Here is a 17,055-nt window from a genome sequence, read left to right as displayed (position 1 = left end):
CAAATTTTTATACTGTTTGTAATTTTTGCATTAGCATTGAAAATACTAAATATTCAATGAAAATTTAGTTTATTGTGGTTTATAATTTAATTGTGGGTAAGCCTGATCATACTTTTGTTATGATTTACTATATTTTTTTTTACCAGTTTTCCATTCAAAGATCAGAGTATAACTAAAACCAAGACCATTCTATAAAAATCCCCAATATATTCATTGAAAAATATTTATCCTATAAATTTTCTTTTTGCCTTTACATAATTTGTTTTATACAGTTTTTAAATATATGACTGGGAAAATAATTACCTGCCAAAATATAAGCTACAACTTGATACATTTTTTCAAACTTGATATAATTTTTGCAATTTTTAGTGCAATACTCATTCTTCTCCCCTTGCCCCATGCAATGGGAGAATAATAGAAAGTGAATATGCATTTTGTTGACTGACTGACACTTTTATGAGTATAGAACTCCTTTTGTATAATGTAATGGTCAGTGTTATTTGGTGGTAATAAAATTTTTAGTGGCATTATAACAATAATAAATATTCTAGCAATTCAAAGTTATGCAAATGAGTTTGCCCCTCTTGTGTGTTATTCAGATAACTGCATAAAAATGTTCAATCACAGTCAGCTGTGAACTACATAAAGGAAAAAATGTGAAACTAAATAAGTACTACTGCTAAATAACCTTTGATTCAATCAAGGAGTTTTGTTTGTTTTTATTTATATTTCATCATTGTGTTTTCTGATCAGATATAATTTAAATGAGATAGCAGAAAGCTTTAGGAAATTGAAATGTTTTCCAAGATATAAATGCAACACTTTCTTATTTAGATTTTCTCTGTAGTTCTTTTCTCTGTATATTTTGTTCTGTAGTTCTTTTCTCTGTATATTTTGTTTTGGGGAATTATCATTTATGAGGAATAAATTTAATAATATTTTACTTAATGATTTTAAGGCAATTTATTTTTAAATTGTAGAAATAAATTGTCTTTAAAATGACAAGTTTTGTTAGATTTTTAAATTTGTCTTTATTGCCTTAATTCTATTTGCCTTAGCTTTTTGTGGTAAGTTTTCAAAGCAAAATGAAGATTGAATTATCCAGATTATTCAAAGTTTTTTTTTTTTTTTTTTTAAATCCCTAAGCGCGAAAAGTTAGTTCATATGTTTTTTCGAATATTTTGGTAGCAAAAAAGAATTTAATTTTGTCAAAAGTGAGAAATCTTATTTAAATTTGAGCTTTCTCCTCTCCCCCCCAAGACTTTATTGTGTTTAGAACCATTTTGAATAGCCATTTTCTATCCATAAGCATAATAATAAAGTAATGAGTACATGGGTTCTAGAAGGCTCAGCAGAAACAGGTCCTTTCCCTCTTCTGATTGGACATTCACCTTCCATTCCCATGAAAGAAGAAATAGAGGATCCTTGATTGACTCTCTCCCTAGAACCCCTTCCCCATTCCCCCAGTCTTAGTTTTCCAACATGGTAGCTCATACCTTTTGGGTAAACAGGGAGTCACCACTATAATCCGTTTAGTAAGATGGATCCACCCTCTTGTTACCTCCCTCAGGATTCTTGAGTATCTCTATTTAAACTATAGATGCAACTTAAGGAATTCAAGACCTTAACTAGAAGTTTTCTTATATTCAGCACTGTTTTGGTAGGGCATAAACTGAATTTATACAAATAACCTTCCTATATATAACCAACCATTACTTTCCACTCAGCAATTTTTCATTGACCTGTTAGCTACTTTCTTACCATAATATATACGTGTGTGTGTGTGTGTGTGTGCGCGTGTGTGTGCGCATGCATGTGCATGCTGGAGAACATGCTGATGTGAAGCGGAACTAGCTTTTCTCCTTAGTGTTCTCTTAACCAGAAATTACTGAGGCTGTTGGGCTACTGTATAACAAAGTAATCCTTGGATTCAAGATAGTTTATTTTATTTTATGGTGGAATTATTAATTGGAAAATCCATTCATTTGGAAGATACTCTCCTTTATTTCCATTTGTTCCTCAGAGCTGATTTGGGCTGATTTCATGATCAATCAATATGTACCAGGCATAAAGACAACAAAGAAATGGTCCTTCCTATGAAGGAAATTATATTTTTTTGGGGGGTGGAGGGAACTGTGCATACATACAGATGCATAAATAAATACAAACTATTTACAAAGTAAAAACAAGGCAATGTTTGATAGAAGAGGCATTGACTGCAGGGGGAATCCAGAAGGACCTCTAGTAGAAAGTAGCACTTGAGTTGGGCTTTGAAGAACAGTGAAACAAGAAATGCGATGAATGCATGTGAGCAAGATCAGGAAAACCAGTTTAGTTGGGTCAGAGTGTATGAAGGGGGGAATAGGAAAATGCTTGAAAAGAAGGCTGGAACCAGATTGTAAAAGCCTTTAAATGGCAAAAAGAGGAGATAATGGCAAACCAACAGAGTTTGTAGTTTTACAGGAGAGGGAAGGGAGCCAGAGTCAATAAATAGTTCTGGGTTCTCTCCTTTCTGGGATTGGGATGGAAGTTGAATGTACAGTCAGAAAGTGGATCAATTGGAGAAAGCAAAGATTTGAGAGGTAGGGACACTGAGTAAGAGACTATTGCAATAGTTCAAATGAGAGGTAATGAAAGTTTGAACTAGGTTGGTGGCTGCGAGAATGTGGAATAGGGGATAAATGTGAGATATTGTGGAGTTAGAAATTATAAAATTTGGCATGTTATTAGATTTGTGGAATGTGTGGGAGAGTAACAAATTAAGATCATTCTGAAGTTGTAAATCTGAGTAACAAAAGCTGGAAGTTCCCTTCAAAGAAATATGGAAGTTTGGAGATTGTTACTATTTTTGGATATAAAGGAGTTTCCAAGGTATGTCACTGATGGAAAACTTACAGAATGCTTCCAAAACATACGTCTGATAGTTTTAAGTCAGTGACTGTGCTAATTTCTTGTTATTTAGGATTCACTCAGTCAGAGATGACATCCTCAACTTTAGCCTGGAGTTCACTAACTGGAAGCGGCTTCCTCTTGCTATTGAGAAGATCCTCTCTGCTCATGCAGAAAGCTCTTCTTGGGTCCCATTGAATCATTTTGGTAAGCCATTTGGTTTTTATATTCCCTTTTTTCTAGGCCCTGCTCTCTAGGCCATGATTTTAAGTTGGAAACATCTCTGCAAGCTGTTGTTGTATGAAGACTAAAAAAACAAAAAATATATCGGATAGAAAATTTTTTTTCACCTGGGAAAAAACATAGTTTGCCTTAAGCTAAAATCAGAGTTAGCTTTTCCAAGTTAAAATAACTAACCTTTGAAGTAAAGCAGGTGATCAATTCTGATACGTCAGAACTGATACTTCTATTTAGTAATGTCCTATTTTTGGTAGTTTACTCTAATTAAAATATATCCTTAAAAATGTCTGTTAGCAAATTAATTTAAGTGGTGATTTAGTGAACAATGCATTTAACTTTAATGTTCTAACTTGAGAATGGAGAGAGTTTTATTTATTCTGTAAAATAAAATGATGACATATATGTAAAATGCTTTATAATTGTAAAGTGTTAAATTAATGTGAGTTACTATCAATCCATCAACAGACATTTATTAACTATTTCCTATATGTTAGACACTATAAGTATAATAAAGCACCTAGGATACAATGACAAAAGTGAATTAGGCCCCAACCTTGAGGACTTGTGTTCTAGCTAGACCACAGTGGAAAAACTAGAAAGGTAGAAAGATGCTATAGCAAATAGCAATTTATATAGAGTGCAAAGTCTTAGTGAAGCTCTAAACGACTAAAATTTGAAACTGTACTGGATTATTTGGGGTAACACCCTTATATATAGATATTAAAATTTAAAAGTACACTAAAATTTTTAGGACTCCTTGTATTTGGTTCCAGAAGTAATAGGAAACAAGTCTTAAATAGTGAGCATAAAACATCATGCAAATTGGCAAAAATGACAACAGTCAGTGTTGATAAGATTATAGAAAAATAGAGTAATCCATTGTTGGTAGGGCTAAGAGATGGTATATATATTTTAGAATTATGCAAAGTGATCTTTTGAACCAGAGGCTCCATTATTGGGTTTATAACTTAAGGAAGCCATTGATAGGACTTTGGCTCTAATATAATTGCACTTTTTGTTAGAGCTAAAAAAGTAGATGCCTATCAATTAGAGAATGATTAAAAAACTTGCTACTTGAATGTAATGAAGCATTACTATGCTGTATGATGGATGTGATGAATACAAAGAATCATGGAAAGTTCAATATGAACTGATGTAGACTAAAATAAACTGAGTCAAGAAAACAGTATACACAGTAACTACAACAATGTAAAACGAAAATACAGTGATTCCTCTGAAAAAAAATCAAAAGTTAAAATGATGAAATCAGACTTGGAATGAAGAAATATGAAAATACATCCTCAATTCATCCCTTTGCGGAGATGTGAGGTGTTACACATCACATATAGTTACAAATCACATATATTTTCTCTTTTTTCCAGTGTATTGATTAATTGTGATGGCTTATTTTTTTCCTTTCTAAAAAAATACTATTTGTATGTAGTATAGGATGATTTTCTGAAAAGGGTAGAGGAAAGGATACATGGGATACTGTGGTAATGTAAAACAAAAATATCAGTAGGGAATATGTGTATCTGTGTCATATCCTTGCTCCCCCTCCCCAAAAAGAGGAGCAAAGTTTATATAATCACAATGATTTGTATAAAATTATTATACTGCATTAAGTCTATGTTGGTTTGCTAGTACAACAGGATGTCCTAAATATTTCTTCTGGAGGTGGGTTGGAACTAATTTAGATTTTGTCTGTTAGTTGGTATTTTACAAAACAAATTAGCAAAACTTATTTTGCTCTCGATTTGACCCATTTGTTGAAGCTAGTTGAAGAATCTAAAGAGGATTCAATAGGAAAAACCTTAGTGTAAGAAAAATTAATCTAAGATATAATGTCTCAAAAGATCTTGAAGCTATTCAGTTTCAGCTCTGAAGTTTAAGCAAGGGACATGGTAGAAGTTGTGTCCCTTTAATTTTTTGTTGCTGTTTTCTTTCTTCTTTTTTTTGGTATGTGAAGTATTTTGTCTTTACATAACATACATTTCTCACTTCACTTACTGATAAAATTAAATAAAATTATCAAATATAGATTTATATTTTTAAAAATGTATACAATATTTTTCCTAATAGTTCTTTTTCCTTTCTCTCAAGAGTAAGGAAATAAGTGTTTCCTTATGTCTTTGTGGAAACTCTACTGCTTTTTCCATCTCTCAGAATTTAACTTTTTTTTTTATTTTTTATTCATTTTTCCAAATTATCCCCTCCCTCCCTCCACTCCCTCCCCCCGATGGCAGGTAATCCCATACATTTTACATGTGTTATAATATAACCTAGATACAATATATGTGTGTAAATACCATTTTCTTGTTGCACATTAATTATTAGCTTCCGAAGGTATAAGTAACCTGGGTAGATAGACAGTAGTGCTAACAATTTACATTCGCTTCCCAGTGTTCCTTCTCTGGGTATAGTTATTTCTGTCCATCATTGATCAACTGCAAGTGAGTTGGATCTTCTTTATGTTGAAGATTTCCACCTCCATCAGAATACATCCTCATACAGTATTGTTGTTGAAGTGTATAGTGATCTTCTGGTTCTGCTCATTTCACTCAGCAACAGTTGATTTAAGTCTCTCCAAGCCTCTCTGTATTCCTCCTGCTGGTCATTTCTTACAGAGCAATAATATTCCATAACCTTCATATACCACAATTTACCCAACCATTCTCCAACTGATGGACATCCATTCAACTTCCAGTTTCTAGCTACAACAAAAAGAGCTGCCACAAACATTTTGGCACATACAGGTCCCTTTCTGCTCTTTAGTATTTCTTTGGGATATAATCCCAATAACAGCATTGCTGGGTCAAAGGGTATGCACAGTTTGACAACTTTTTGGGCAGAATTCCAAATTACTCTCCAGAATGGCTGGAGAATTTAACTTTTTTTTAGTAATCTCTTTTCATTTATATTAAAAATCAACATAGTGTAGTAGAGAGAGAGCCTGACATTAGCTGTCTCCTGACAAGGACCTTTTCTTCTCTGTCCCTTAGTTTCATCCTTTTAAAATTAAAAATAATAATATTTCTAATGTTTACCTCATTTGTAAAGAGATTTCTTTTTAAAAAAATCTTAAGTTGCACCATAAATAAAATTATTACTATCAGATTAAATGGAGTGGCTAGATATCCAGTAAAGAAAGATAGTTTTCAAGTACAGTAGTTCATAATATTGTAGTTCTGACTTGTACTTATTCTTAACATTGACTATTTCATCTGATAATATCAGATAATATTAAGAAAAAAATTTATTCAGTACAGGTAAATGAGGGACAATGGTTTTGGTAACGGGGTCAAAAGAAAGGACAGATGTCAAATGGAAGAAATGCAATGTATAAATTAGGAAAGAAATGGAAAAGTTTACTCTTGTGACCTTAACTTATGGCAAGTATTTCCTGATGAAGGCAAAAAATGGTACATGAGTGCCTTATCATTGAAATGGAATAAGTCCATTAATTCTTTCTTATTTAATTAGGCACTTGGTAGAGCTTGGCAGGGTTCTAATCATTTTATTTTTAAAAAGATTTTGTTTTGACTGAGGATTCAAAAGAACTTTTTCTCACAGGCATTTATTGTCTTTTAAAAATAAAAATATAATTTTAAACTTAAATATAAGCTTAAAATTTAAATATAATATATTTAAAAAGAAATGTAGCACTCAAATCTTAAGACATTCCATGAGGCATGTATGTATGTGCTTTGCCCAAAGGAATGCAAATTTTGATCCCCCAAACCTCACAAGATATCCCAGGCTCCAAGGGCTACACCTCTTCATTTTTTGATTTACATATTTTATTATTGTTGTTTTTTTATTTTTTTATTTTTCAACATTTACTTTTATAAGATTTTGATTTCTTTTTTTCCCCTCTTCCCCTCCCCATAAAATGGCAAGTAGTGATCTGATGTAAGGTTATATATGTACAATCATATTAAATATATTTCCCATTAGTCATGTTGGGAAAGAATCAGAACAAAAAAGAAAAACCATGAGAAAGAAAAGGAAAAAAAGTGAAAACAATGTGTTTTCATCTGCATTCAAACTCCATAGTTCTTTCTCTGGCTGCTGTTGTTAACTTTTTCCATCATGGAATCTTTTGGAATTATCTTAGATCATTGTATTACTGAGAAGGACAAAATCTATCAAAGTTGATCTTCTACACAATGTTGCTATTACTGTATATACTTTGTATGCTGTGGGTGTTCACTTCATTCAGTATTAGTTCACTTAAATCTTTTGAGGTTTTTCTGAAATCAATCTGTTCATCATTTCTTATAGAATAATAGTACTCCTTTACATTCCTATACCATAGTTTATTCAGCCATTCCCCAATTGACGAGCATCCCATTGATTTCCAGTTATTTGCTAGCACAAAGAGAGCTGCTATGAATATTTCCACAAACATTATCTTGATCCTATATTTTTTTGTTACAATCATTGAATGTATGATGTAGCAGATCTTTCTCAGATTCCAGTTTTTTCTGAATTATTTTCCAATTCAAGAGTATTAATGTAAGAAAATTATTATCTTGTTATTTAGTTATTTTGTTATCTTGTTATTTAGATCTTTTGTCTTAGATATTTGTCATACATAAATTCAAGTGCAGTTGACTTTTAAATGTGTAGCTCAAAATGACTGGCAATGTCAAGCTCTTCCTTTTCTTTATCTGTTAATCTTTACTGTATTTTATAGGGATTTATGTAAAACTTAATGGATTAACAGGCTATATTCTTGATTCACATGAAAGTATGATTGTTTTTCATTTTTAGTAGTGTTTATAGACATTAACTTTCTTGGTAAATACTTTTTCATCTTTATATTAGGAATTCAGTTGCCACCATTAAAAGAAATCATTTCTATTGAAGTCATTGAGGACTCTTAATTTTGATTGAAATTATCACACACACACCCATTAAAAGCAGTTTAAACTATTGTGCTTAAAATTAAGAGGGTATTATTAGGAAAGTGGTTCATTTTTATGTGCTTAGTTTGCCAGGTTGCCATTTGCTGTAGATAAAAAAAAGATGAGGCATTTTTTGGAGGTTGTTGTTTGCTTTGTCCATTATTAGAGTTAGTAAAATCATTTCTTTAATTTGCATTGGTATGCCTAAATTTAGAATTTGAGTTCTTAATTAGTGTAATGGTATTGCATTCTTTAATTTTAATTTTTTTTCTCATCTTGATTTTGCTTATTTCTACAGGTTCTATTCCTTGTCTGACTCACCTCTGCCGTTTGAAAATTCGATCCATTCTAAAACCTGAACGTCTACGATCTGATAATTTTATCCATCAGTTACCACTTCCCACTAGCCTACATCATTATCTACTCTATGCCGAAGTCTTGAGAATGAATGATGTTCCAGAACTAATACTTACTCAGAATGGAGAGACCATTGAAACCAGTTAATGGTTCATTTATTACTTTGAAGATCAAGAGGAGAGTTATGAATTTGCTTCCTGTGATTGGACTTTAAAGCCAGGAGACTTGAGCTGACGTCTGGGGCTTTTCCTTAAGAAACCACCTATTGTGAAGCACTGTTTTGCTACATTGCTGGTTTATATTATAAACCTTAGTATTTGCTATGATTTCATTTTGTTGAACTGTTTCCTCCCTCTTTATTGAAATTCTCAACTTTTTCATCCTGTTAGTGAATTTTGGATCTGGACTATGCTGCTTAACACTAGTGATTCAAAAAGTATGTTTTCATCAACTATTCTGAATTTGCCCAGAACTGGAAACATTTAGTGGAATGTTTGTAGCCTCAGTGGAGCTATTCACAGGAGATGTTGAGTATTTTGTATAGGTTTGCCATAATGTTGATAAAGGAATGAGTTCTTTGTTCTTGTTGTATCCTTTTCTCATTTCTTAACCTATTGACTTTATGAACAATTGATTTTTCATATGTAACCTCAGGGAAGAATTCTTTTCAAAATTATGGAAATTTGTTCATTTCCCCAGTTTCTTTCTTCTTTTTATGTCTCTTTTTGTCAAATAGTTCAGTTTTTAAGTTTAAAAGGGCAGAGACAGATTTGGATGCAAGCATACTCAGTTGAAAAGATAATCAGGTCTGTATTGACACAAGCCTTTAATTTGATTCTGAATAGTAATCAAAATACCGAGGAATCATTTTCCACTATTTTTAAAAAAATAGTGTCTCTCCTGGAATTTCTCACTTCAGTATTCATGACATATAAAGTTCCTTCTAATTCTGATATTCTGCGATTTATGATTTAGAATTCAAGCTTAATTCTGGTCCTGTATCAAAGATTTCTGTTTTGAACCTTGGTAACTAAATGGCAATTCCTTTAACATGTAGGTATACTAATAAGATGATCAGATTACTAAAAATGAACACACACAGTACATATAAAAACCATTCTAGGTTAGTGAGTCACATAAAAAGTCATTTTCTGGATGTACTAGGTAAGAAGCTGATCACTAGTCAGTGGTCACTAAATAGTGGTTCTGTGGGTTAGGTGACTTGCAGTTAGTCAATATAGAATATTTGTACTTTGACAGAAGTATTTTGACCCTAGACTTTCCAGCAAAGAAATTATAGATGTTCTTTAGTGAATTCTGTTCTCATTTACCAGAAATAAGTCAAGTCCTTCTTCATTGAGATGACTTAGAACAAGACAGATAGGTGTAAGTCAGCAACATCCATCTTTGCTGGGGCTTGACTTTTGTTCAGCTGAGATAATGTGGAGGCTTGAGCAAATAATACAGTACTTTTTTTTATGGCCCAAAGAAATAGCCAAAACTTCATATTTAAAAGTATTTGCTAACACAACTGCTTGGAGGGAAGTTGGAACTAAAAGAGACATCTGATCATTGGTTTCATTTGTGGACATGTAAGAAAAATCTGATTTGTGGTGAGGAAAGTGAAAATTGTAGCAAGCAATTGAATTTTTAAAAATAGTTCCTAAAGCTGGATCAGACCATCTTCATTGTGTGACAGTGATAATAATTTTTCAAATCTTCTTTCTATATTCTTGAATATTTCTATTTTTACTAAATGATCAGGATAGAGGCAACTATATAAGTGGAATTTTTTTTTTTTTTTTGCTGTGGCTAAATCTGTCTTTGGTTCTTATTATTCAGATGTATAATAAACAAATCTTTCTATGATTAATCAAATTTGGCTCTTAATGGTTGAATATCAACATATTGGAAGATCTTGCCTAAATAACTCTGTATGGTTCTTTTATACTTCCTTCCATAAAGCATTAGACCTCTCACTCAGCATTCTAGTTTCCATTCTGGGGCTCTGCACTCCTGATGGGGTGAGAATTCCCTATATCTAGTATCTAGACCCATCACTATACTCTGGCCAATTTCCCTGCCATGCTGCCCTGCTGCCCTGCCCTGTGTCCTCTTTCTACCTCTAGCTCTAAGATCAGTAATTAAATCAGTAGTGTAATTCCGGAAAGAATGTGTCAGTCAGTTTCAATATAACTCCATTCCTTATCCCTTTCAAAAAAAATTCCCTCCCTGGCCACCAAATCCATAATATCTATTGTCTTTTTCTTTTAGATTGTAAAGCCCTTAAGATCAAGAAGTATCTTGCTTTTTTTATTTGTACCCATGTCACTTAGCACAGTGCTTGACAGATAGTAGTAAGCCTTTAACAAATTATTTTTTCATTTATTTATTTATCCACTTAACCTTTGGAATAGATAAATGACATAACATTTTACTCACTTGAATAAAAATATCCTTTCTTGTTCAGGTATTTAATATATTTTTATTGTTTTTAAAAACTGAACTTAGTTGGACCTAAGTAGTAGATGAGCACATTCAGTCAGCCTCAAAAGAAACTATAGTCTTATATATTTCCTTCTTCACAGAAATCATGGTGAGTACAAAGAAAATTGGGAAGGGAGTCTAATTAGAAATTCAACATATTTTGGTTTTCTAGTATTTCTTTTTTAAATATAATTTTATGGGAATCTATATTTGGGGAAAAATCCTGAGCAGACATTTGAAGATTAGGGCCTGAAGCTTAGGGAAAATGGTAGAAGATAATGGCAGTGGCTAGGTAAGGCTAAAATTGTTTCTGTTGTCTACTATAAAGGTTTTAAACCTAATGTTTTTTAAAAACTGCAGAACTCCATCCATTATAGTATTTTCATAAAATCTCATGAAGCCAATTTCAGTGTAAGTAATTGGTTATAAAAATCTTTAATAGAGAAAGCCTTGGGTATTTCAAGAGTATACTTTTTCCTAGTATCTTTCCCCTGAGTTTGTAGCATTGGATCATGGTTGCTACAGTTGCTTTTCTTCCCTAAAAATTAACATGAAGATACAAGTCAGTAAATAAGAGGCTTGGTTGATGTTTCTAAATGATCTAAGAATAGATTTTTTTCTGAGTTCTACTGGAAGGGATAGAACTGAAGCCCAGGAAAGGAATGCCATATTCTATGTAAATATGAGCTGTGGTTTGATTTTTTTGAGCTTACACTCAACTATCAAAGGAAATGTAATGTGAATGATCTAAATATAGTTTGAATTGAAAGTATCAAGAAATATAACAATATTTCTTCATATACTTAATTTTTCAAAATTGATTAGCTTTTCTTTCTTGAATAAACTTTTAAGTTTGGTTCTAGCAGGAATATTCCCCTTATTTCATATTGTATCAATTTTTATGTTAGTTTGCTTTGAGACTACATTATTTGTAAGTTTATACAATAGTTTATTCATATAACTGAACAACTATTAAACATGAAATAGGCCATCTTACTCAACGTGCCAGAATATAATGCTTATTTTCTTTTCAACTCTATAAAAATCCTAGTAAATTTTAGTAAAGCATGTTCTTAATTTGTTTTTGTGTTTTTGGAGCTACAGAGAAATTTACTATTTCCACTTATAATGAAAACTTATTACTCCAAACAAGTCAGAACAAAGTCAATCGGATTTAATAAAATATTGAATTATAAAGTATTTTTAAAGGAATGTATTTCTAATTTCAAGTTTTGAAATGGTCAACAGTGCCACATGATGTAGAAGGTCAAGAAGGATGAATCATCACTCACTTAATTCTCTCTGGTTGTAAGAGGAATTTTAGCTGAACCTTCTGTTAAATTCTGAGTAAGCAGAATAGAAACAATCAATATTTGTCTCTATTGGTTCTGTAAAGAGTGCAATTCCTATTTTTTAGAGAAAGAAAAGAAAATATCTGGTGCTTTTGGGTCTTTTTGAGTGTAAATGTATCAGTGTGCTATCAAATTTCTGAATATCCAGCTTGTTACTTTTCCACTGAGTTATTCTGATTTGCCATGTGTGGTCTATATTGTTAATGAAAAAATTTAAAACCCATTTGTGGCAGTGAAGATTGGTGTCCGCAGAATTTTTCAGTCTCTTAGCTTATATTTCATGCATGGCACATTTGAAGTAGAGCAGGTGGTAATTGCCATTGGAGCATTGAGACTTGTGAACAGCATCTGTTTATGTCTCCTTTACCATCTAATGGTTATCATAACCTCCTACTCTCTAGTTTCCTATATGAATGATAGAAGTCCATCATGAGTCATTAAAAGGTGCTAATTTATACCCTGCATCTGACTTGATGGAATAAGCTGAGAAAAAAGTCCATCTAGTGATTGGTTATGACTACATTTGAAATGAGTGGTTAAAAATAAAAGGAAGAAAAAAATCAATTCTAAGGTTAATATGCATATTTGCATCAAATAATAGGAGCTAAAGGGATTAATCCCAAGTCAGAGTATTGTTTTAATGGAAGAGTTAATTAACAAAGGACATGCATTGGCCTTTGTTTTTCAATACTTTTCCAAAACTGGAATTTTATTTTTTCATTTTATTATTTTTTTATTTCAGAATGTAAAGGATTTAAACCTAAATCCTTAGATTACCTATGTAGCCTAATTAAACAAATTCTGGATATGTGCATACTCACATGTGTTTGTGAATATTGTGAATTGTGTGAATATATAATAACATATTCACATTTAATTATGTGAGATATATATAGCAACTAGGAAGTAGGCAATTAATGTTCGTTGCCTTTTGACAATGGGTAGCACAGTGGATAGAACACTGAACATGGTCAGGAAGACCTAAATTCAAATTTGGCCTTCAAATACTCATTAACTGTGTGATCATAGGCAAGTCAGTTAACTTCTGTCTACCTTAGTTTTCTCAGCTACAAAGAAGGGATCATAATAGTATCTTTTGTTGTTGACTTGTTTTAGTCTTTTCCAACTCTTCATAATCCCATTTTTGTATTTTCTTGACAAAGGCAGTTTGTATGTGAGGCTAGAGTTAAACTCGGGATGATATCTTTCATAGGCCAGCCTGGTATTCTAGCAAATATGCCACTTAGCTGCCCATAATAGCACCTGCCTCCCAGGTTGTTTTGAGGATCAAATGAGATAATATTTATAAAGGACTTATCACAATGTCAAGGACATAGTGTGTAGTACTTCCTTCCTTCCATTCTTATATTTATTTTTAAACACAAAACTCATGTACCAACTCTTAATATAAAATTAATTATGAAATTTAGATATTTCACAATGTTGCACAAAATAGGTAAAATATAATCTCAGGTTCCAGGGGGCCTGATATCATCAAAAAAAGAATACCTGCCAACTGAGCCAACTGTATGTGTGTGTTGGAACATTTTTTTTAATCTCTCCTAGAACAGGGTTTTTATAGATTTTAGATCTATGAACTTGTATAAGAGAAAAATTACATAATTTTTGCTGACTTTGATTTTCTTTGTAGGTCTATAAATTTTTCTGAATTTAAAAATATTATTATGAGAAGAGGTCCAAAAAAGTCAGTGTTTAAAAGTTAATCTGTTCTAGATGATCTCTTGAAATTATTGATTCTTATAACTATTTTGAGCTTTCATTCTTACCATCTTCAGTTCTCTAGGCATAAAAGACCTAAATGTATGAATTATATCATACACTATTAAAATTATTTAAAAATGAGATTTTGCTCTGGGGTAAAGTAATATAAGCAAAGTTTTAGTTTAACAAGTGTAACTATGAATATTTTATATGTGATTTATACAAGGTGGGGAAGAAACCTTTGAAGAAAATATTTTCTTTTCCAATATTGGCTTGTAGCAATTTCATTGGGCTGTTTGGAGACAGAATCAATTCTTCATTTCATTGTTTGCAAAAAATGCAAATTATATTGGTTCCAAAAATCCTTTGAAAACATAAATAGAATATTTATGGGTGATTAATATCCCTGACCCATTGATAGGTAAGTTTGTACATTTCTTATACTTAACTTAAAAAGAATCATTGGAGGTAATGATGCAGTTAGTGGCAACTGGTACAGCAGATTAAATATGTATGCTAAAGAGTCAAAGATGACAATTGGGTTCCTGACCAAGTTTTGTAACCTGGGTTACAGTGACATACAGTGAGATTTTAAGTTCTTGAAAAAGAACTTATTTATCTCTTCTCTTGCAACACCTTGTAAGGATCTAGGATGGGATTTTATATATATATATTAGACAATGTTTTTGAATAAAGATGGGAATCATATATATGATTTGATAAATTTTTTTAATTTAATTTTTAAGCTTAGTACATATAATAAACTATCTGACTCAGGGAAAATGCAGTATTGTTCCACATATTTCATTTGGGAGTTAACTTCTTGAACTGTTTGTTTTGACTTGATAAATGCTTCAGCTTGCGGATATGCCTTTTCTATTGTACTCCATGGGAAAATATAACTCAACAATAATTAGGTGCATAAAGGACTGAGACATACTGACAACTGTTATTGACTTTTAATGGAATGGAAGACTCATTGGAAAATCACTAGGAATTAATGGCCTAAATAATTAGATGAAATTATCACTCCCAGCACAAAGGAATGTCACGTTATCTCACTCCCCCACCCCAGAAATTTATTATTTTCTGTATCTTGGAATCATTTCAGAGGTTATGTTTTGTTTTATTTTTTCCCCCACCTATAAGTATACTATATATTAGCCTCTGCATTGCTTTACTAAGTTCTGGGTTACTACCAACTCTCACAATACTAAATAATAGTGCACCTACTATGTGCAAGTCACTGTACTAAATGCTTTACAAATAATAATCTCATTTGAGCTTCACAAAAACCTTAGAAGTTAAGTGCTATATTTTATCCACATTTTACAATTTAGAAAATTGAGGCAAACAGGTTATATGACTTGCTAAACAGAGGTGTTTTGGGCTAGCTTTGATTTCTGGTCTTTCTGACCCCAGACCCAATATTCCATCCACTGTTCTACCTTACTGCCTTTAAGTGAGCTAAGTGCGAGCATAACACAACAAAGAAAACAATGTCAAGTGTAATATCTTTGCATCTAAAAAGCCCATTCAATTAGAATAAAAGTTAGGACAGAACCCATTCAACAAGTAGATTAAGATTCTTCCCTGGTTTGAAGAGAGAATCTATTCAATGTATGTATAAAATGGGCAAATCAATGCATCCAATCAAATTCCTCACCTTTAATCATTGCTTTAAAAAGTTTTCATGGAAATGCATTTCCACTGAGTTAGAAAAGGTCTTACGAAGGCAATATAATAGTGACCCAAGACATCCTAAATATCAGAAATTCTGTGATATAATGGTGACTTCCTCAAGTTAGCATCATTTCCACTCATCCTTCCACTATACCTTCATCTCATCTGCTAAGTAACCATCACCTTTATGTTACTGAGAATCATATCCAGAACTGAGTCTTCTTCATTTATGTGTGTTTTTTGGAATGAAATCACTAAGGACAATCAAATTATTAACTATGTTATCTTTGGTAGAGAAAGTTCTAGCAGATGTTGGGAAAATTGAAACTTTTCATCACTACTGTACTTCTTTGCTGACTTTGTAATCCATTTCTCCCAGTTAATCAGCTACTTGCAGGGGATTCAGATATGTAGTAGTGAGTGAAGAATGGACCATGTTCTCTGGAACTCTGGATTCACTACCAAGTAATTAATTCATTTATCCCTTCAGGCTACATATGTAAGTGCCTTATAGTTGGTAGAAACTGTGATATAGGTTGAGAGAAGAGAGAATACTCTTGACTGGATTTGTTATTCATTAAGTATTTATTTCATCTCCCCAGAAAGTAGGTTGCAGTTGAGAGGAAGGAATCAATCAACTATTAAGTATTGACTTGGTCCTAACACTGTGCTAGGTGTTAGAGATAAGAGCTGACTTTGGAGTTCAGATTTGTTTTCCACTCTAGCTATTTGTGTGATCATGAGCAAAACATTTGGCTTCAATCTAATTGCTCATTTTTGATTCATGTGAATTCAAGTTTCATGTGAAACTCCCCCCACCCCCAACAAACATTAATTTCTTCTTTAATGGTAAATTAGCAGATATGCTTGGGGAATGTATTCTGGTTAATTTTAGCAATTTGGTAATTTTTAGAGAATTAGCATACAATAAATTCTAGTTATTAAAACCACATGGATGTTGAAATATTTTTTCTAAAGCAAAAGTTTGTGTAACTTCTTTGCCCAAAAATATTCAGTAACTCCCTATTGTCACTGGGATAAAATGAAAACTTTTCAACCTTTTATTTAAAGCCCTTTACAGGTTAAATCCAGCCTATCTATGTCCCAGTCAAAGTGGCCTATTAATTCTCCCTGACTTCAATATTTTAACTCCCTTCAGACTGTAACCCATTCCTGGAATATGTGTCTCTTAAAATCCTTTGAGGTTCAGTTTACGGTCTGGGTCTGTTTCTTCCAGAAAGCCTTTCCTGTCAATGTTCTTCCCCTAAGTGAAACAATTCAGATAAGACTCACTTATCTGCATACCTGCTAAGGTCTTCTAACCCTTAAAAATATATCCTGACTCCAAACTCTTTAGGTTCTTGATAATGTTATTTGATGTACTGGGGTAAACTGAGGATTCTTTGACCTTGCCA

The 17,055-nt window shown here is 32.3% G+C and overlaps 2 protein-coding genes across 7 annotated transcripts in view; both read left to right on the top strand.

The window, feature by feature from the left end:
- The window catches only part of ASB3 (ankyrin repeat and SOCS box containing 3), a 105,337-nt gene extending 95,068 nt beyond the window's left edge, over positions 1-10,269 (top strand). For all 6 annotated transcript variants that reach the window (XM_074286915.1, XM_074286914.1, XM_074286918.1 and 3 more), the window contains 2 exons: positions 2,963-3,096; positions 8,338-10,269. In XM_074286915.1, coding sequence (XP_074143016.1) covers positions 2,963-3,096; positions 8,338-8,543 — 340 coding nt within the window. In that variant the 3' untranslated portion in view covers positions 8,544-10,269. The remainder of the gene's footprint in view (positions 1-2,962; positions 3,097-8,337) is intronic.
- LOC141554703 (ankyrin repeat and SOCS box protein 3-like) overlaps positions 1-17,055 on the top strand; it is a 437,022-nt gene that overhangs the window by 16,761 nt on the left and 403,206 nt on the right. The gene's annotated exons all lie outside the window — the stretch shown is intronic.

This window comes from Sminthopsis crassicaudata, chromosome 2, assembly GCF_048593235.1.
Source record: "Sminthopsis crassicaudata isolate SCR6 chromosome 2, ASM4859323v1, whole genome shotgun sequence".
NCBI classification, from domain to species: domain Eukaryota; kingdom Metazoa; phylum Chordata; class Mammalia; order Dasyuromorphia; family Dasyuridae; genus Sminthopsis; species Sminthopsis crassicaudata.
This window is presented reverse-complemented; position numbering and strand designations above follow the sequence as displayed.